The sequence below is a fragment of the Patella vulgata genome, chromosome 1 (assembly GCF_932274485.2).
Source record: "Patella vulgata chromosome 1, xgPatVulg1.2, whole genome shotgun sequence".
In the NCBI taxonomy this organism is placed as follows: domain Eukaryota; kingdom Metazoa; phylum Mollusca; class Gastropoda; family Patellidae; genus Patella; species Patella vulgata.
Window position 1 is genome coordinate 14,300,675 of NC_065879.2, and position 22,684 is coordinate 14,323,358.

At 36.2% G+C, this 22,684-nt stretch overlaps 1 protein-coding gene across 1 annotated transcript in view; it reads right to left on the bottom strand.

The window, feature by feature from the left end:
* Positions 1 to 19,173, bottom strand: part of LOC126820111 (nuclear receptor subfamily 5 group A member 2) — an 86,693-nt gene extending 67,520 nt beyond the window's left edge. The window contains exons 1-2 of the mRNA XM_050548091.2: positions 19,038 to 19,173; positions 9,480 to 9,590 (exon numbers count right to left, since the gene is read on the bottom strand). Coding sequence (XP_050404048.1) covers positions 9,480 to 9,590; positions 19,038 to 19,077 — 151 coding nt within the window. The 5' untranslated portion in view covers positions 19,078 to 19,173. The remainder of the gene's footprint in view (positions 1 to 9,479; positions 9,591 to 19,037) is intronic.
* Positions 19,174 to 22,684: the final 3,511 nt, after the last annotated feature.

The following is a 22,684-nucleotide window of genomic DNA, read 5'->3' on the forward strand; positions in this document are numbered from 1 at the left end:
ATGTCCAGTGTACACATTGGTGTGTACGTAAAAGAATCCTTGATATTTGGAATTCGAAATAAGAGTAGCCCGTAGCGCCGCTGTCTGGGCACAATTTCTCTCACAGCACTCCGCATGACGTATACACGTCTTCATTAACCCAGTCGGAGCAAAACAGTAACACGTTACACCCCATTTCATTTCATTTTTTTTACAGTTACAACTTCATAGTGTAAGATAAAACTATATTGAAGATAATAATATCCAATCAATTGATGGCGCAAGACGCCGCATTGTAGATTGAACTAAGGAAGAAAGGGAGAAAATTAGTCCCGAATTTTTTCTTTTGTTTGTTTAGTAGCTAGTGGGTAATAATTAGATGGCTTAAATCCCGGACAGGTAATTAATTAATCAATGATTATTGATGTTTCATTGGAAAAGGCAGGTGGAGATTTTTTTTTCTGAGAGTATTTCAATAACCTACTTTAGGTAATCGTTACACAAGTACTAGACGTATTAACCAGTATATATCTATATTCGATGTCGTCATAAAATAACTAGAACTTGATTCACGAAAACTTTATCTCTTCAAATCGATTCCAATTTACTGTCTTCATTTTCAGGTAGCCTGGGGCACGTTGCACGTCGAGTGGAGGTTAAACCCTATCTCTCTCTCTCTCTCTCTCTCTCTCCCTCTCTCTGAAATGAAGTCTAATGTAATGTCTTACTTTTATGCACCAGACTGGACAATAAAGACGAACATACGTTACGGGTTAGATCTATTTGATAAGGCCAACTTCACGTTTGGTCAAAGATCACGAGATGTAAACAGGGTTAGCGCTAATCCCAACCCTAACCCTAACCTAGACCCAATGCTTACTCTAACCATAACCTACAATCTCGCCAAAAGTCACGTACCCTAACCTTATTTGTATCTTAGCGATCTTAACGAAAATTGAGCTGGTCTTAACAAATAGATATACAGAGTGCTTTGAGAGCGATTTTTCAAGACACAGACAGTGGCACTGTGAGCTACATGTGTTTCGATTTCCAACTGTCAGAGGATCTTTATCTTGCTGCTAATGGTATATACGGGTCATCAGTTTTTTGTACCACCCGAACGACTAGATGCCTTTCATTGCCAGACCCACACCCCAGCACCAGTGGCAAGGGGAAACCAAGGATCGAATCAGGCTAAGCATAAACGAGAAACATGACACCACAGTATTTTCAGCTTCACGGAATTTAAATACATCAAAACTGTAAGTCAGTTTTGGGGCATGTCGGGCTAAATATTGCCGTCCTGCCCAATCTCGTTGATTTTCTGCGGGTCTTCTGATTTCCTTCTACTGCTAAAGACCCTAAACGCAAGAGAATTATTGAAATTAAATAGTACTATATTATGTTGAGTGGGCGTTAAACCGAGGGTATCAGTTTTCCCGGTTTGTACTTTCATCATAAACTCGTTGTTTGCAAACCAAAATGGTGCGACAAATCAACATTACGTATTGGCCACTTTGCACCTGTTCGCCATGTGTTTGTTTTGGTTTTGTAAGTACAACCAAATAAACTATCTCCGGAGATGGTTTCGTCAGTTTCATTAACGGTTTGATACTGGTTTGATCCGATAAATAAACAGTTTTTCCAAAATAGTTTCCTGCCGACAAATCTGACCGTCCCAAAATATCTGTTGAATAAACAATAACAATTGAAAGTTAGAGGAACCCTTACAGTGTGGGAAGAAAAAGTAACATGTATAGTCTATATCCCCCTAGCGTGGTAAGGCGACTTCAAGTACGATCGACATGATAATAGGGGGACTTTTACCCTGGACAATTGCGCATCGATTCACATACATCGACTTTTGAAGTGACGTCACAAATCCAAGATGGTTCCGATGACGTTATGCTCGGTTCCTGGTCCATATAGTGATGGTTGTGACGTTGGGAGAGCCTCGGTGGCGCGATCGGTGTTGGTCGACAAAGTTCTTCGGGATTTTCCAGTCTTCTAGTAGTGCAGGGCAGAAGGCTTAGCAAAGAAAACCGTCTAGTCGTTCGGATGATACAAAAAATGAGATTTCATGTACAGATTGACAGCACGTTTAAGATACTCTGACATAGAAATATAAGAAACTACAGGATAACCCGGCGCTGCCCGGGTTGTACCTGTAACTCCGAAACCGGAAGCCAACACTACGAGATCTATGTTACTCCCCCGGCACGAGCTGTACACCAAATTCACAAAACAGACAGACAAAGGACAGTCACAAAAGAGTAGGCACCGCTGTCCGGGCAAATTGTCGTCAAGGCACACTGCATGAGGTAAGTCCAACTTTATTAGCGCTGTATGTTGTTGGGAGAAAAGTAAGATATTCAACTCAATTTTATTTTATTTCATTTTAGTGACGTTGGCGTAATTTCAAAAAGACATGTCGCCAATTGTAATTTATATCCGTGTTTTAGATTATTATTATTTTCTTTTAACACATGCTAACTAAATTAAATATCTGTTATATTATTCTATGGAAAGAAAATAATAAACGATTATCCATAGCCCATATCCAACTGAAGAAAGACATTTTTCCAGTGAGTTACCTTACCCTGTTAAAGATACATTATCGGGCTCTTTGTAGAGTATGAGCCTGCTGTGTACAGACCCCTATGTTCCCAAAGTCAAACTGTTTTTCAATGCTAGTCATTCGATTTTGTTACATTAAAGAACACAAAGTAAAATTTACTTATATAAGTAAACATCCACATAAGAAACAAAACAAGTACTAGCGTACTATATGAACCAACCATCTTGGAGAACACTAGATCAAAGACAGTCTAGCACAAATGACATCATTCGATTGTGTGTTAGGGTTAGGGTAAGTTTTAGGGCTAGGGCTAGGGTTAGGGTTAGCTCTATCCCTGTTTACATCTCGTGACGAAATCTGCAGCCCCTACCCTTACCATAACCCACAGTCCACATGACGTCATATGTGCTAGATCTAGCCGTTCTCCTGTGACGGCATATCAACAATCGATGCACATTCGTACAAAGAACAGGTATGTTAAGTTTCCTGTCGATCGTCCTCAAATTGGCGGAGCCTTATGCTTTATTTTAAAGAGGTCGCGCAAGAACAATAACCTTACAGTCGGTATCGCCCACATTTATCTACGGATAGGCTACCCTGTGAAATTAGAAATCTCATCTTTAAATGCAAAAACATGTTTATATCTCCTGGGAGTTTTACCAGACAGACGCAGATCTTGTTATCGGGCCATGTCTCTTTTAATATACGTAATGAGCCAAACTCAGGTGTTTTAAAATTTAAAATCATTTATTAGGTATTTAGAAACGAAACGAATACTGTTTATACATGGCACAAGAGAACCGGACGAGCGGTACGAAAACATTTCCTTTATTTTTTCATATATTCAAGCACACGCCATACAGTGTGCTTTGGGGGAAATTTTGCCGGGATAGCGGCACAATAGCCTACTCTTATATCGAATTCCAACTGCCAAGGGACCTTTTACGTGCACGCCAACGTATACACTGAACCTCGGTCATTCTCATCCGAATGTCTAGACAGCTGTCCTTGTCAGATCCTCCGTCCTGCACCACTGACAAGGGAAACCACCTCGGAAAATCCCGATGAATCTTCTCGGCCAATGCACGTATCGAACACGCGACCTCCAGGCTAGCGAGTCAGCAGCGTCTATTCGTTCGGATTGGACGGAATAGTAGGAACTCGCTGGTGTGCGTGTATAAGAACCCATGGCAGCCAGATAGGGAGAGAGAGAGAAATGGGGTTTAAAGTCCACTCGACACAAACTAGGTCATTTCGGGACTAACATACGGTTTAATTTTATTTACATGGCTTAGCACATGGCTTATGCCTGTCTTCATTAGTCCAGTTGGACCTGCGCAGTAAGCAGGTTAAACCCATTCTAATTCATACGGTATACGGACTTCGTTATGAATTTAAGTTTTGTGGTTGCCTAAAATACGTTTGTATTCTGTTTACCCAAAGTAAATAAATATCAAAAAGTTGTAACTGTTAAAAAAGAGGCCAAACATACGCTAATCTGTATTAAATTTTTTAAACATTCTAACTGTTCTAAGATGCATTTGCTACACGATTTCATTGACTAGTGTACAAACTTTAAACAAATAATGATACTTTACTGAGAAGAACCTAACAACAAGTAACAAGCTCTTCTTAAAACTTATAATTCCCTTATTTGTTTTAAACCCTTCTAAATACTAGGCCTAGGAACCAACGAGACAAGTCTCCGTTTATTTCTTGAAAGCTCGTTGATCCTCAATAGTTGGTAGCTTGCAGACCGTGTGTGACGAACAGACCGACAAGCAGCTGAGCTCATTAAAAGACTTAAGTTGCAGCTGAGCCATTTAGTCGCTTGTTATAGTCTTATGTCACTGGTTTATAATAAGCAGAAACGTTTAATTGTTGCCCTTATGAAATGAAATGAAATTGATATTAATTTTATTTTATTCTTTCAAATATTATTTTTCTGAGGAATAATGTTTTCGTTTCGTTTGGAAACTTAGACATAGAATACGATATAAAGTTGTAATCCATATCCCAATACCCGTTTTCTTTTTAACATGGCTATAATCCATTTTAAATATGCATTATGCAAGATTTAGATACAGAGCTGACCTTTTCTCGGTATAATATTTTAAATATGGATAATGAAACAGGAATATATTTAAAATTTCAGTCAAATTATTTTATTCTGAGCGAAGATGGCAGTTTTGATAATAATAGCGTATTCTCGATTTTCATTGCTACTATTGTTACGATAATAAACAAAGTCACGATTATCCAATTCTAAATTGAATTATTAAATGGGGACCGTGTTTTAATCCATTTAAATCTCAGCCAGCTGATGACCTAGCTTATCATAAGCTTGTCATGCGAATAAATGTTTAACTAATAATTTGTATAACATTTTAGGCCAAAAGAAAGACCTACAAAAGGCAGATTTAGCTCTTACATAATGCATCTTTTAAAATTGCAGAAATATAAAGATTAGCGATAAAATACGCCAATGACAGTGACGTCCGATTTGAGGTATTGGTTGATGCCATTACTGGGAGCCTTTTTTATCCAGTATTAAACGAAAAGCAATTATGTAAGCCCAAAATCAAAAGTGTTGTAGTTTATTTTGACACAAACATAATACGGTTCTTCAAAGTACTATGGTTAACGTTACAGTTAAAGATTTCAGGTAATGGTTGATGGCATTACTGGTAGTCTCTTTTATCCAATATTAAACCAACAACGATAATGAAAGCACAGAATAAAAAGTGTAATTTTAAGATGATATATTTGGACTAAAAACATATCACAAATTTGCTTTAAATCCCTCTTAATAATTTGTATTTACGAGGAGATACCCGAAGCTTTTAAAAAATTTATTTTTTAGAAGCCACGTTTGTCACCTAACTTGATTGAGAGAGGGCCCGTTTTTCAGAATATATTTGTCATTCCGTAGTGTTCATTTACCATACATATTGAGGCATAAGTAAATTCTTAAATTATTTTCTGTGAACTTCTTTTTTCTGCCGTTTAATTGCAGAGTCTGTTATATGTTTACACACCTCAAGAAATAACAACCGCTCCCTAAATCAAGCCGGCAGACAATTAGCCATCGGGTTGCCAATTAGTGTTACTCTGACATTTTTGCCCAGTGCTTGTCCCATTGGTGTTTTTCGGGTAATCCAGTATTGGGCGTCTAGACTTTCCATATATACATTTGCCATACTTTTTATTTGGAAATAACCACCCGATAAATACGCTCCGTGAGTATGTATCTTTAATATAGCATGGTTAACGTTACTGTTAAAGATTTCCGGGCCATTGGATGTTGGTAATACTAAATATTAAATGAACAGCTACAATGTAAGCACCATATCAAAAATATCGTATGTTATTTTAAGATTAACATATGGTTATCTTGTGTACTGTGATTAACGTTACAGTTAAAGATTCGGGGTATTTCATGTTGGTATATACGCCATTTTGGGGGGCTGGATGGCCGAATGGTTAGCGCGTGCGCGTTGTATCAAAAGATCTGTCATCAAGTCAACTGGCGTGGTTTCGATTCCCCGGTTGTAAATGACAAGGAGTAGGATCGCCTGTCCAACTTCGTGGGTTTTCTCCGGTTTCCTCCCACTGCTAAAGACCTCTACGCGCAAGCGAATTATTGAAATAAAATTGAACCATATGTTAGTTTGTGTCGAATGCACCTTAAACTCTCTCTCCTGTCTCACTACGCCATTTTAGTCCAATATTAAACTAAATCAAAAATGTTCGTATAGGTTATTTTGAGAATTACATACGGGTTTCTAATGTGCTATGATTAACGTTACTGTTAAAGACTTCGGGATATTGGATGTTGGTATACTGTTTTAAAAAACACGATGTAAAATGTGTACTTAAACTAGAAAACATGATTATAACGATTAACAATCTCTTTACTAAACCTGCCAAAATCCACACACCAACTTACTGTGTTTAAGTCATGTCCCTAAGTTCCTACAAACCTTCTCGATCATTGTCTGAAATGTATGTCTTGTTGAATCGGTTACACCACGCTCAAGACATGGCAAACACTGTGAAATATTGACAAACAGAACAATATTGACATCCGAGGAGTCTTTCGGTGCTTCGTCTCTCTTCTCAACGTTTAACTGATACATACTAATGGAATGAAATGAAATAGGGTTTAACATCCGACTTTTCTGCACTGACAGGGATAATGGAGACGGGCATACGTCATCCAGTGTGCTATGAGGGAAACATCCGATGCACTAGGCACATTTTTCCAGTCGAGTGACAAGTGAAGGTTGGGCTTGAAAACAATATGCCATATATTCTTCTCTACACGAGCCAGGATTCGAACTAGGGATTTCGTCCCATCCGTTCGACTAGGGACATTTGTAAGCCCATCAAGTGACAAGAGAAGGCAAATACCGGAAGTTCGGTACCCCAACCACTCACTACAGTGATTCATTATTATCAAGGTCCGGGATTTTAATCTAATACCTAATGTTGAGAACTATATTTTGAGAACTTGTCAGGCCCTACTATCAGGGGGAAACTACGCCGGAAAATTACAGGACATGTCACGGCAAAGAGCGGGACCGATCCCGAGACCTCCTGGTTAGCCAGCCAGCACCTTACCCACAGAGATGCAGTTTGATCAAAGATGGACATGCCCTAGCATAACGTGAAAAGTCCAAGAGATTATGGGAATTCTTTTTGCTAGAGTTAGCGCTACCGACAAATAAAAAACAATTTCAACACTTTAAAAGCTGACAATTAAAACACATCTAAAGTTTGTGTCGCAAATCTATTTTCCAATCACTGATATTGCTATGTTTAACAAACTCACGTGTTAATACAAAAGTGACGTTATACTTTTTCAAAACCGGGTTTGAAAAATCTCGAAGAATCTTTGTGCTCCACACCGGGATTCGAACTCAAGCTATTCTGGTTGTGAGCCCACTATTAAGAATGTAACTGCCGCGAGCCTCTTTTTAGAGCGGTACTAAATATAAGTCGGGGTGATTGATAATAATCAAATTAAACGCAGAATTCCTAAATCAAAGTTGCATAGTTATATTAGAAAAAAGGCAAGCATATAATGCGTTGTTTATTACACAAACCACTAACAAATGCTATGATCTACACAACGTGATTTACAAATCATCATCATGCTACTGCTCTTAAAATAGAAACAAGACGATCAACATTTATCGACATTTATATTTATATTTACTTCCCCCAGCCAACATTCGAAATGTTCTTTTAAATTGTATATACTCACAAAAAAAATATCTCTTGTGATTTCGCTGTCCATTTCAAGCCAGATTTGTATGGAATCATATCGGGGCCAATAGCGCGAACAATATCACGATATTAATATGGTAATACGTCTACATATTATGATTTTATCACCTAATGTCTTGCTTTCGACTATTACCATATTAATATCGCGTAATCTGTCGTGACGTTGACACCTATACGCTTCCATAGATTTGCTCATGGTTTTTGGCCTTATATTCGAAAAGGTGACTTTTCTGTTGGTTGATTATTTAAAAGGCGTTTTCTTACGGTGGGCTGAGAAATAAATATAATTATCGTAGTTTCAGCACGCGGGGGAAATTGTGACTTGGATTATTATATATCACGGTGTTTAGTTTTTACTTTCGAACACAAAATCGGCTGTATCGTAACAAGCGATCTATCTAGCCACAGCTCAAAAACTCGGTGAATTTCGGTAGAGTTCCTTCATTTGAAATTTTCTGAAAACCGAAAGGGTTATTCCGAAATCCATAATGGACAATTCCATCGAGATTTTATAAAATGTATCGCGTACGCATATCTACGGAGCCCTTTAAGTGCACGATTCCACTCTTATATATAATTGTTTCGTGCACGATTGTATTCTTATATAATTATTTCGTTTAAACGAAATATTAATTCGTTTAAAGAAATACTAATACGCTATAACGAATTAATTAAATCGTTATAACGAATTAATTAAATCGTTATAACGAAATTTTGTTATTCGTTATAACGATATAATAATATTAATTCGTTATTACGAATCAATATTTCGTTTAAACGAATTATATAATTATTTCGTGCACGATTGCACTCTTATGTAATTATTTCGTTTAAACGAAATATTAATTCGTTTAAACAAATACTAATTCCTTATCATGAAATATTAATTCGTTTAAATAAATACTTATTCCTTATCATGAAATATTAATTCGTTTAAACGAAATACTAATTCGTTTAAACGAAATACTAATTCGTTTAAACGAAATACTAATTCGTTATAACGATCACACCAGGGATCGAAACCACAACCGCCACACTCTAGACCTCTAGGCCATTCCAAGCCCCCTAAGTAAACCTTGCTTGATGCTTGCTATTATATTAAGGTGTAGAGTTGTTCAGATTATACACTATTATAGTAATGTGTGCAGTTGTTTTTATCATAAAAAATGTTATCGATTTATTTATTGATTTGAATACAGTAGCTGAAGCGGAAAAGTACAATCTCAAATCGCTGAATGCTAAATTGTTAGCAATGTTTTTTGTCAAATATCAAGTTGGTGTTAAGTAAACTTCAAGCAAATTTAATGTTTACGTGTCTTTACTGCACTGAAATGGAATCGATGATATCCAAAATGTCCAATTCATGAGTAAGACACCTTCAATGTCTAACAATGCCAATTTGTTCAGTGACTCCTACGTCATAGTGCAACGCATAATTGATAATAACCACGCTATTCAAATTAAAATTTGTCCACGTTCGCCATGGGTATTCCACCACTGGTTATATACTGATTTTGTAAGGGAAATACGCAGTTATGGTGATGGTCCATTAAATCTAAGGCATGGTGACAGTACATTGTATCTAAGATATGCTGCTCTGCAGAGCTATTCAAAATACGAAGCGACTTACCTGGTAGAATATAATCCACAACAACCGCATCTTCTTCTTTACACGTGATAGCATCTAAAGTTAGTCCTGATAGATGTAATCCAGGCATTAACTCCGGCATTCTAAATCGTCCTGTAAATAAATAAATAAATAAATTGTCCTAACCTGAAGTCTAACACCATATTAAAGAAGTCTTTGTCCAACTGACCTGACATTCAGCCGATACGAATATACCTTTCGTTCTGCAATGGTGGCTTTAGTCAATTACATTGGCTCATTTAAGCCATTAAAAGTAACATGATATAATCGGCAAAGAAGTTTTGGAGTCTTACGTTGAGCAGACCTACAATATTTTATTATATCAAAGTCGGAACAAGGCAGTGTCTTATTTTCATTATATTGAAAGTGGGGATATTCGGGCTTCTAATGGTGTGATTAACAATGTACCAGCTTTTAATAGTGGGATTCCAAATTCCAACTTTCAACATTGGGGTTAAACAAGTGCCAACATTCAACAGTGGGGTTAACCAAGTCCCAACCTTCAACAGTGGGGTTAACCAAGTCCCAGCTTTCAACAGTGGAGTTAACCAAGTTCCAGCTTTCAACAGTGGGTTGACCCAGTTCCAGCTTTCAACAGTGGGTTGACCCAGTTCCAGCTTTCAACAGTGGGTTGACCCAGTTCCAACTTTCAACAGTGGGGTTAACAGGGTCCTAGCTTTCAACTGACAATAATTGTTTTGTTATAATTGTAATTATTTGGCGTAATTGCCATTTTTTGATACCCAATTCAACTGTTTCATTTGAGAAAAAAAGGGAATGAAATAATGTTTAACGACAATTCAACACAGCGCTTCGGACATTTTGAGAGCTACACACGTACATCATTTCTTTTTATTGTGGCGCGCGCAGTACTAGAGAGGAGAATTCAACGGATTCTACCCATTATGGGGTATTTTCCGTTCACGGATTTTTGGTTCCATCCGATGACTACGCATCACTTTGCTTGTCGAAATATTTTTGTTTCTTGTTATAATCTCACTGAAATACTAATTTTATCTTTTATCCAAATTATTTCTCCTGTACGTGTAACCCCAATCCATCATTAGTTTTGCTAAATGACTTCTGGATTAAATTTGTCCCTGACAAATCCTATAATACACACCCAAATTGATTCTTAATTAACTTCATAAACATAAAACCAATAGATTTAGAGAAGAATGTAATTTTCAGAAAATCACTAAAGGAATGTCGAAAAGAGATCATCATTCCCTGTGTACCAAAAAACTTAATGATTAGATCCGCGAAATGCCCTATTAGCTTAACTACTATAATAGGTTAATGTTTGTATACAATTTGATATAGGCGCAACTACTATAATAGGGTCGGGTATTTACACAAATTCATAAATATTTCTTGAACAGTTTATAAGATATGCTCCAAAAATAAAACTTGGACGAATAGACGGATGGGCGGACAAAGCCCACTTCAATAGCTCCTTTTATTTCGTTATGGAAGCACAGAAAGGAGGAAGCTTTTAGTTAGATGGAAACACAATATCATTTCTGGAAAAAAATATATGTCAATTGTACCCTGTACCTTACTGTACCTTAATCAATACATCAAAATATTATAAGTAGACTAAATCTTCCAATGACGTTTTTAGTGCAAGCATTATAGTGCTAGAGAATTGTTGCTTTAGAGGTAATACAAAATGTATAGCACTATCTATAGTGATGGAAATCACAGCCACTTCTTCAGAAGAGTATTTCAAAACCACATTTGCGATGTGGGAAACTAATCCAAAAATTCAGTTTTTAACATGGTCGCTTTAAATCCGCTGACTTGTTTTTTTTAAGTTGAATCAAGCGACGTTTTTGACTTGTGTATGGGACTCGGCATCCCGAAGACCACTTTAAATCGCATATATTGATGCGCTGTTAGAGTACGTAACCTCTCTCGTATCATGAAATGAAATGAACTGGGGTTTAACGCCCTACTGTTCTCCTTCGACTCGGCTAATGAAGACGGACATCGGCGCCACGGCCTACTCTTAAATCGAATTCCAACTGCCAAGGAATCTTTTACGTGTACACTGGACCTCGGGTTTTTTTCCCATCCGAACGACCCGTCACCTGAAATTTCTAGGCCAACACTGGGAGCGAACCTTTGCTCCTCTTTCGTTTCAAGTCGACATGATTTTCCACTCCATTCGGGCTAATGAAGACGGAAGCCGGAACACACCCTACTAGATGACGGATGTATTTCATTCCATAATAACGGTTATTAAAAATCTGTTAATTTCATCAAACAGTTTTTCAACCCAGCTAAGGCAGCAAGTGTCCTACGCGTGACGTCGTTTTTATTGTCTGATTAACTTTCGGATCAAGATTTCTTTCAAATTTGCGCATTACTGATTAAAATACGGATCTATATATATATTTTTTTTTATACTTTCGATGGCCTCTACTAGTGTAGCACAAGTGAAACGAAATTTGGAACTATAAAAAATGAAACGAAATAGGATCCGTGTTTTAATCAGATTGGCATTACGTGAACGTAACAGAACCGTTTACAGTGGAATTCGAAATAAGAGTAGGCCGTAGCGCCAATGTCCGGGCCAAATTGCCCGCGCAGAAAAATGCATGGGGTATGCCAGTCTTCATATTAGCCCGGGTGCAGCAGAAAAGTATTACGTTAAACGCTATTTCATTTCATTTTATTGAAATGTATGAGAAAGGGAAAGACAGGGTACGTAAAACTTAAAGATACATTATGTGAGATTTAGATAAAGGGCTAGCCGTCTTCGCTATAATAGTTCGAAAAGGGATAATGCAAAAAAAAGTATATTGAAAACTTCATTCAAATTACTTTATCAGTGGTTGTAGGTTTTACAAGATGGGTGCATTGAACGTAACTATCGTATTGTTCATTCGAGTCTTCGCCTCGCTTCTCAGTTTTAAATTAAATCATCAAATAGCCGAACCGTTCTAACCTACCTAACAATGGAGGCTCCGATGGCATCGAGAGCTGATAATGTTCCTGCCATGCTTATAAATATCTGATTAATAATTTATATATAACATTTAAGGCCCAAAGAAAGACTTGCAATAGGCAAATGTAGCTCTTACATAATGCCTGTTTAACAGTCGACTAAACAAATGTGTGTAAAAATATTAAACTCTAATATGAATCTTAGTACACTGATACAAGTTTTACTCTTGTGGATAATAGCGTGACACGAAATAACGTCTCACTGTTCTACACAGAATGGGCTAATGAAGACGGCATATGCCCGGACAGGGGCACTTCATTCAACTCTTATTTGGAATTCCATCTGCCAATGGTTCTTTCATATGCAAGCCAATGTCCCATCTTAACATTAAAGTAGCTAAGTCCATAACTCAATATCATCCAAAATCTTCGACATTGAAAACACGATTTATTTGTCGCTTTAAATCAACATTGATGTTGTGATCTTACCGGGAAAAGATGGGCTTCTGATATCCAATATTTAAGACAAAATAAACATTTTACAATTGGTACGCGAATCGTGTACCATAATGCATATTCCACGAGTCATGTCAAAAGGTGACGCTATATTCTTATCTGGAGAGCATGCCCAATAACAAATATCGGCGTAGACTGGAAAAACCAGACGCTAGAGATTGAAATTAGATTGAGAATACTGGCGCATTTCGCCGAACCTAACTGATTAGAAATTACAGTAAAAACAGAAACGATTGAATGTAAATCAATTTATATACATTCATATTACATTATTATATGCGTTGCGACCCATTTGTGTCAATTTCAAGGTCCCAAATATTAGCGACTTAGCTCCTTTAAGTAAAACTCATATTTAGTGTAACACCTATAAACCCAACAGACCGTGAACGAAACTTTAGCCATGTGAAAAACTAAAATAATGTTTACTTTTCTGCACTAAAAGGGATAATGAAGATCTGTGTAGTAGCATCTGGTACTACAGTCTCATTCCAGTCTTTTTTTTTACCTGTAAGTAATTCCATCATACTAAACTCAGATTGTCTGTCTACAGTTAGCTCCACCTGACAACAGACATTAAGCTAGTTGACCGACATTTCAAGTCCTAAATCGACGATAAGTATATTTCGAGAATTTTGAGAAGTATATATTGTTCTTTCATTTAATAAAATTGAAAAGCTTTAATTAGTCTATTCGTGTATAACAAATGTTAAGCGGAGTAAAAACGCATTACATAATAGTATATAAATTGTTGGATATGGCGGCCATTCAGGGCAGACAACAGACATTAAGCTAGTTGACCGACATTTCAAGTCCTAAATCGACGATAAGTATATTTCGAGAATTTTGAGAAGTATATATTCCTCTTTCATTTAATAAAATTGAAAAGCTTTAATTAGTCTATTTGTGTATAACAAATGTTAAGCGGAGTAAAAACGTATTACATAACAGTATACAAATTGTTGGATATGGCGGCCATTCAGGGCAGATATCTATTCTTCGAAGTATAAAGTAGATGGATCTCTGTATGCAGAATGTAATTTCATGTGTTGTACACCAAGCAGGTTATACTTGCTAGTTCTCTCATTTGATTCAATGCATTTAATAGTTTGCCCTGCGTCTCTGCACCAACCGCGTTATAGATAATGAGGACGGGCATACGCCATGCAGTGTGCTATGAGGGAATTCTTGCCCAAACCACCGCCACGACATAAAAAGAGGAGCACAATGGGATCTGTATTTAAATCATCTTTGAAGGAAACAGTACAAGTCGATCAGCATATCCTTGTTGGTCCTCTTTAACATGTTGAATTTGCGTTATGCTATATTCAGTTCAAACACTTACCACACACCCTCGATCAATGAACATAACAATAATACATCAAATTGTGTTTAAAACATTTGCATTAATAAGACAATTTCTTTTTTTTTATTTAAAAGAAACCCCAAACCCCCATATGAGCTTTTCCCAGAATAACTGAAATGAAATGGGGTTTAACGTCCTACAGTTTCTTTTTTTATTTAAAAGAAACTCAAAACCGCCAGTTGAGCTTCGCTTTTCCCAGAATAACTGAAATGAAATGAAATGAAATGAAATGAAATGGGGTTTAGCGTCCTACTGTTCTGCTCCGACTGGACTAATGAAGACGGGCATATGCCATACTTTGTGCTATGAGGGAAACTTTGCCTGGACAGAAGCACTACGGCCTACTCTAAATGGAATTCCAACTGCCAAGGGATCTTTTACGTGCACGCCAATGTGTACGCGGGACCTCAAGTTTTCGTCCCATCCGAACGACTAGGCAGCTGTCCTTGTCAGGCACCACTGACAAGCAGAAACCACGCCGGAAAATTCCAAATAACTTTTTGGGATCGAACCCGCGACCACTAGGCTAGATAGTCAGCGTCTTACTCACAGAGCCACCGTGGCTACCTCTAGAATAAAAAAAAATAAATAACATTTTTTGCGGTAAATATCCGGTTGAAATAACAAAAAGAGCTTTTTTTTTGTGAATATCCGGTTGAAATAATTGCAGCTTTAGCTGTTCCCAGAATAACAAAAAGAGCATTTCTTGTTGCCACAATAATTCAAAATATGTAAATAGGATATGAAACACTTCCTGCTCCGAATTTAGAGGTCGTTTATTGTGCATGTATCCATGCTTGAATAATCAGAACACGAGACACGGTAGCGGTTGCTATGTATACCGTTCTGACGAGTTGTCAATCAATGTCAATTTTGGCATAATTCCACTTTATTTGGCCTATTTCAACTGCTATTTTCGCCTCCCTTTTTATATTTTCAGAATTTGATCAAACCGTGATTTAAAAAAATCCACTTTATTAAGTGAACATAGCTGAGTAACGTTAGCCTGAGAAAAAATAAAACAAAATTTTCCACACTGCCTAGTAACAAATAATTTGGATACCTGAAAACGGTTTTAATTAATTTATGACTGATATTTTACTGTTTTATGTATTTTAGGGATGTGTTTGGATGAACGATGAATTTAAAAAAATAGTTTGATGGTCATTTGTGCAGAATTTCTTGAAGATATCTGTCAATAAAAAATTTGAGTTGAGTAAGATCGTTGAGCACAAAAGTGAAAAAAAGTATACTGTAATATTTATACGCAGTTATTCACCTTGCTAAAATAGAAGGATTTATTGTCTATTCGACCAAAGCTGAATCGAGAAAATTTCTGATTTGCGTTAAAATAAATGTTGGAGAACACTAGTTCGAAGACGGTCTAGCACATTGACGTTATATATCATCCACTTCACCCAGACCTCGTTGGTAGTTGAAATGGGCCCCAAAATCAGCCAAAAAACCCCTAACTTTTCAGGGGCTTCGCATGACCACAATCAGCCTCTCTCGCAACCAGCAGTAATCAGTGCTATATCCCATACAGAAATTAGTGACACCCACACCCCACCCTCCACCCAATCTAGTTCGGTTTTATTCACGAAACCTTAAACTAAAATATTTATATGGATGAGGCCCTTTCATTGCCTGTGGGTTCAGATCCTAGAACAAATATTAGCTTTTAGCCAATTGAAATGTCGGATTCTTAAAATATTTTAGTTTAAATTTTCGTGAATAAGGCCCGTGATAAAATAAAATAAAATAAAATAAAACAATACAAAACAAAATAAAATAAAATGATTGTGTTTTCTTAATTAGTTACATTAGTTAAGATCTTCAAATATTATAGAAACAAGCCAACAGTGAGGCTCCCCCGCGGAAATCCTAAAATAAATAGATGACACATATAAATTAATCGCAGATCAAGCAATCAAACTCATTATCAACTATACACAGAGTTTCACCACTCTCTATCAGATAGAATCAAAGTTATCTTGTCCCAAAGCATCGACCAATGAAATTGCTTAGCTCTGCTTACAGTAAGCAGACATTGTTTATCATCGAATTCCATCAAGGCATTCACCTATAAACGCCTACACCAAGTCTGAACATTCTACCTCAATTAAAGGAGAGATATTGTGTTCCAAAGTCTCGACCAATGTAATTGCTTATCGCTCTGCTTACCCAGAGCAGAAAATGCTTATTATCGAACTTAGTCAAGCTATTGATGTGATAAAAGTATAAATCAAGTGTCCTCACTCTCAATTAATTAGAACTAAAGTTCTTCGAAAGGCGGTGGACAATTTATTATTTAGACCTTTATTTACATGACAAGCTCAATATCAACTCTGTAGACCCTCGGGGGGCTTGGGTACAACTTGGATTTAAACAGTCGTTCATTTAATAATTAAATCATTAAATGACTGACCAAGCTAACATTTACCGTTAAGTGAAAGGACTGACAATCGAAAGTACCGTAGGCATTGAGAGTGTTTCTTGATAACCGAGAATATATGGGCGGAGTTATCGTCTGTCAACAAAACTTTCAACATCGATAATTTCGTTCAGAATAAGGTAATTTGACTGAAATTTTCAATATTTTCTTTTTTTATCATATTATTAGAGTACACAATACTATTCCAGAATTGTTACCGAGGGGTTTGTTCGCGGAATGGTCTAAAGTGTGCTCTTTAGATCATCAGGTCTGCCATTGAGTCATCAAGTGACATCGTTGCTATCTCACACTTGTACGGGTCAATGAAAAGTGCTAAGGGTTTTCTCTGTGTCCTTCGGTTTCCGCCCACTGCTAAAGACACCTACGCGCCAGAGTATTATTGAAACAAAATTCTACCATATGTATGTCCCAAAATGGCATAGTTTGGTTTGAATGGGCGTTAAATCAATCTCCCTCTCTCTCTGTCCCTCCCTCCCCCTCTCTCTCTCTCTCGACAATGTATTGTCGTTCGGATGGGACGAACAACCAAGTTTCCGTGTACACATTGGCATGCGCGTAAAAGTGTAGGCCGTAGTGCCGCTGTCCGGCTACAATTTCCCTCATAGGGCACTGTAAGGCGTATGCCCGTCTTCATTCATTAGCCAAGTATAAGAGCAGAACAGTAGGGCGTTAAATTTCATTGCATTTCATTTTTAAAGAGAATTAAATACTGTAAAGCCAGCAACTAAGTCTACTAGAACTAAAAAAAGATTAATAACCAGAATTAAAAAAAAAACCCAAACAAACAAAAAACAACAAAGATTTCGGTAATCGAATTCTAAAATGAACTCCAACAAAGTATACAAAAAAGAGTAGTCTACAAAAATTAAAATTGGTAAATATAAGACGTACACAAAATTATAAAAATAATTGCCCGCTAAATTTTGGAACCCCCAACCAACAATCCCACCCCCCACCCAAAATCAAAACAACTAAAACCAAAACAAAAAAGAAACCCTATAACTGACTTTCAGATCGTACACCGGATCCAGCCATGAAAAGCCCGATACAAAATTTAAAATGGATAAATGGGATAAATAAGACGTACCAAAAATTGTAAAAATATGAACCCGCGAAATTACAAATAAAAACCCAGCAGATCCACGACTGACTTTTACAACATACACTAGACTTACACAAATTTTTAAAATCACATTCCGTAATTAAAAATTAACAAAAATATTATATTCCCAAATCAGACTAATAACGCAAGTTTAAAAAAATCATATTTTTAAAAAAAAAATATAAAAGCATAAAGGCACCAAACAAACACCATATTCTTAGCTAACTGCAATCCACAGTTCATAATTAATAGTGGAAGTTTAATGTGTTTGTATTTTGGTGTATTTTGGTTGTTTTTGTGTATTTGTGTATTTTTGCGAACAATTAATTCAATAACATGCTTGTTAACTTTTGAAATCTTGCTAAAATGTCGCAGTGTAATAAACAATAGTAATTGTTATCCATAATTAGTGTTCTGTTTGATTATGTTCGTTTCGCTAAATGACATTTAAGAATAGAACACATTAATACTGTAAGTTCGGTTTATAAAAAGTTTTTCATCTAAAACAGAATTGTTACTCATAACCCAGTAGAATTGTTACTCATAATAACCCAATAGAATTGTTACTAATAACCCAGTGTTTTAGTATAAAAAAGAAGAGACACCAAGGTTAAAAAACAAAACAAAATAACCACGAAGAATCCAAAAACGAAATAAACTTAAGAAACATTACTGTTAACTTTAAACATACAAATACGGTCCATGCAAAACATTGATATGTTAAATACGAATAATCCCATTTAAATATTACTTTTATATTGATGAGGGTGCGATGGGTCCGGAATCCGCAGCAAGTTATGTATATTTGAATATAGAAAATATACCACGATTGATACATTTATTATACAATTAATCAAATATGGAAAAGTGACATTTTATTCGAAAAATAACGGTAAAATCTAAATAATATTATAGGCAACGGTCTACATTTGATCTTTATATAGTAATGAAAATAAAAAATAATTGGAAAATATATTTATCTCAGAAATTAAGATAAAACGCCGCCACGTTTAAACTAAAGAAGGAAAAGGGACAATTTACTCGAAAAATAACGGTAACAATCCAATATAGACAACGGATCACATTTTACCTTACATAATAATAAAAGAAAAGAATTATTAATATTTCTCTTAGAAATTAAGATAAACCCACCACAGTTAACTTTGAAAGATGTCTTCAGTTCCGACGTCATACACTGTTAAAATCACACTAATTACAGGTAAGTCCGTTGTAACGTTGAAAATACAGGTAAAACTTACACCACGTCTATTCACCACGTACAAGACAATCAATACTCGACTAATAACACGATACAATCTTATACCAGCGACAAAAAGAAAACATTAGCACTTGTCTGTCGTTTTTCTTTACGTTTATTTTGGCCAATCGGCTCGTCTGCCTTGTGACATTCTTCACGACGTCATTCTGTTTGAGCTTCAATAAGACACAGAGAAGTTTATTTACTACTATTCTAAGCTTGTTAGTTTTACCCCGTGCTCATATCGACCACAACAAACAAACATTTTTTTCTGCCAATGTAAAACATTATAATTTTTTCAAATGTATTTTGAACATTATGTTGAAATGGAAATTGAAAAGAACACAGGCTAAAACAATATCAAAATGCATCTACTAATCATTCAAATTAAATTACTTTTTAATCCTAAACAAATCGAATGAAAAATCAAGTATCAAAATGCATCTACTAATCTTTCAAAATAAGTTACTTTTTAATCCTAAACAAATCGAATGAAAAATCAAGTCTGTCTTATACCCCCTCCCCTCCCCCCCCAAAAAAAAAGCAATCAAACAATTTTCTTCAATTAGGTACATCAGGGACATTTAAAAAAACATGAAATATGATATGGAGTTACTGTTAAGTAAGCACCAGACAGCTATGCAGTGTGCTATGAGAGAAATATTGGCCCGACAGTGGTGTTACGGCCTACTCGTATTTCGATTTGCAACTTTTACGTGTACACGTGATTTTTTTTGTTTGTCCCATTCGAACGACTAGACGCCGTTCCTTAGCAGACTCCCACCACCGCCCTCTACCACTGAAAAGGGGAAAAGGCACCGAAACATATCATTCATGGTTATACGAAGAATTATCTAAATAACAAGGGGCCACCACTCGAAGAACATCTTACTGTTCACATGTTTACACTTTACAAAAAATGACAAACTTATCATTATTTACGTATTTGACAAGATATTGTCTTATAACTTTGACCACAAAATGGTTGATTTTTATTCAAATGGTTGCGCCTGTTTCTCAGTGTTGGGAACACAGGGTTTAGACGAAAAAAAATTGCTTGGTTATTTTTTTTTCGAATTTAATATTAAAACTATAGACTAATAATGAACTGTATGAAAAACTATGGTGGCTCATTGGTATCACGTTGTGATGTCTTATGAAGGTCGACATACAAATGTAGAAGCGACCATGATCATCTCAATATTAGGATTATGTACACTTGTCCTGTTGTTGGACAAAGAAGTTCCCCGGGATTCTTTCACATACATGCTACGTACAGGGTTCTTTTACGTACATGCTAGGCACAGGGTTCTTTTCTTTTGTGAACAATATTAATTACAAATATTTACACAAGATACCGGTACATAAAAAAAAACGTCTTTATTCATTTTTAACAATTACAGATACTAACAAATAACAATCCGATACACAAAGACAACTTCTTTATGTGATGGATAATAGGCCGAAGGCTGTCCATTATGTAAGTTTTTCATAGTATTTACATAATGGACAGTCGGAGGCTATTATCAAGCTTAAAATATAGCACCATGGGGATAATAATGGATAGTTTTCTAAAAGAACAAGCCAAAAAAATAATAGATTCTTAAAATAACATGCATGTGACAAAACACTCCAGTCATATAATGCAAGCATACACAGACAGTCCAAAATATTCATTTAGCAAGATGTCTTCAAGTGGAGACATGTTTATAACACAGTTGAAAATAAATATTAATGATGAGAATATTTGCGATAAGCATTTGGATACGGATACTGATTACATTTGGAGATGTACTCTATATGGAGTCGTAAAAATTGTGAAGTTCTTGATATGGGCGATAATAGCCGTCAAAGGTGTGATGGAAAGGTTGCTCACGAAATTGATTTAGATATTGATAATACTTAGTACTGTGGTTAATATAAAGGGTACTAGCTATATAACCGTCCAAATTGTTATTTGATATTTAATATACATGTATACTCCGATATAAGTGACAGGGTCAAAGGCACAAACCAATTCACGAAATTCGAACTCAATTGTCATTTTGGTGTAATGGTGATATATTTCAACGGTTTTTAAAATCGGATAAATATTATGACCTGTATAGGTTCCATAAGCCAAAAACGCGTTTTTTTTTGTTCAACCAGGGGCCATAATCCAGGATGTTACGGTCCAATATGCGCCAATATCGCAAAGAATCGACATCTTTGGGTTATAAACTATACATCTTCAGTTTCATGAAAATGGGATAAAAATTGTGCCTCTAAGAGTGTACAATCAGGGGCCATAATCCATGAAGTTACGATCCAATACAATATTGAAAGGAACCGAGAACTTTGGGGAACCTAGATTTCAAGTTATGACTGTCGAGTGTTCACAAATAAAATGTGAACGGACGGACGGACATAGGCGACGTCAATATACGTCCGCATGCAAATGGGGGCGTATAAAAACGTGTCATCAATCAAGTGCCGAACGTAGTTATAGTGACATACAACAAGCGGATTTAAGTGGAATTCTTCATGTAGGAAAGAAACCAAAATTCGCGAACAAAATCGACAATATGGAAACAAAAAATTCTACACATGGACAAACATGTCATTTGACACTTCGATAACTATGAGGTTTTAAAGTAATTTCATATACTGTAATTTAATTTGTTCAGAGGATAAATTATCCCAAAATACATGTTCATTTTTTCAGATAAGTGTCTATTATTGGCAAAACTCTTCATTATTGTTAATAAATAATGAACAGTTTTATAAATAATAGACGACTGTTTAAGAAAAGCGTACATTCTCCTATATACTGGTTAAAAACATCAAAAGGTGAAGTCATATCTATGTTTTAATCATGCTTAAGCAAATTGTATTCCCCCACATTCTTATGTGCACGTATTATGCGTCTGTTCACGTTTGCTTGTGGACAGTCTACAGGTCACAATTTTTATCCAATTTTGATGAAGCTTAAAATGTATGTTTATTTGCCAAATATCTCTGACACACGTCGGACCGTAACTTCTTGGATAATTGCCCCTGAATGTACGAAAATTGAACTAACTCCATCGATATTCAGTGCTCCACAACCATCCGTTTCGGAGTTACCCTCTTTGAGGAAAATCTTTTAAAAGCAATAGAGGCTACAGTTTTTAATAGAGTTATTATAAATTTGGTGTTCCAGAGTCCCCCCCCTCCTTTTCCGAAAACGTTATGAACACGATGGAGGTTACAGCCTTTAACGTATTATAGTTCAAATGAAATGAAATGGGAGTTTATGTCCCATTTATCTGTGCTGGTTGGGCTAATGAAGACGGGTGTGCTACGAAATAAAGCGAAATTGTCTACTCTTGTCAAGAATTCTTTTACATGAACGACTACGAATAGAAAGTGTCCTGAACTGCTGACCAGGGGAAACCATGCGGGTAATTTCTGGGGAGCTTTCACGACCACCACCGGGATTGAACCCTAGACCTCCTGGTTATTTAGCCAGTGACTTACTGACTGAGTCACCGCGGCTCCCGACATTTGGTGTGAAGCATTT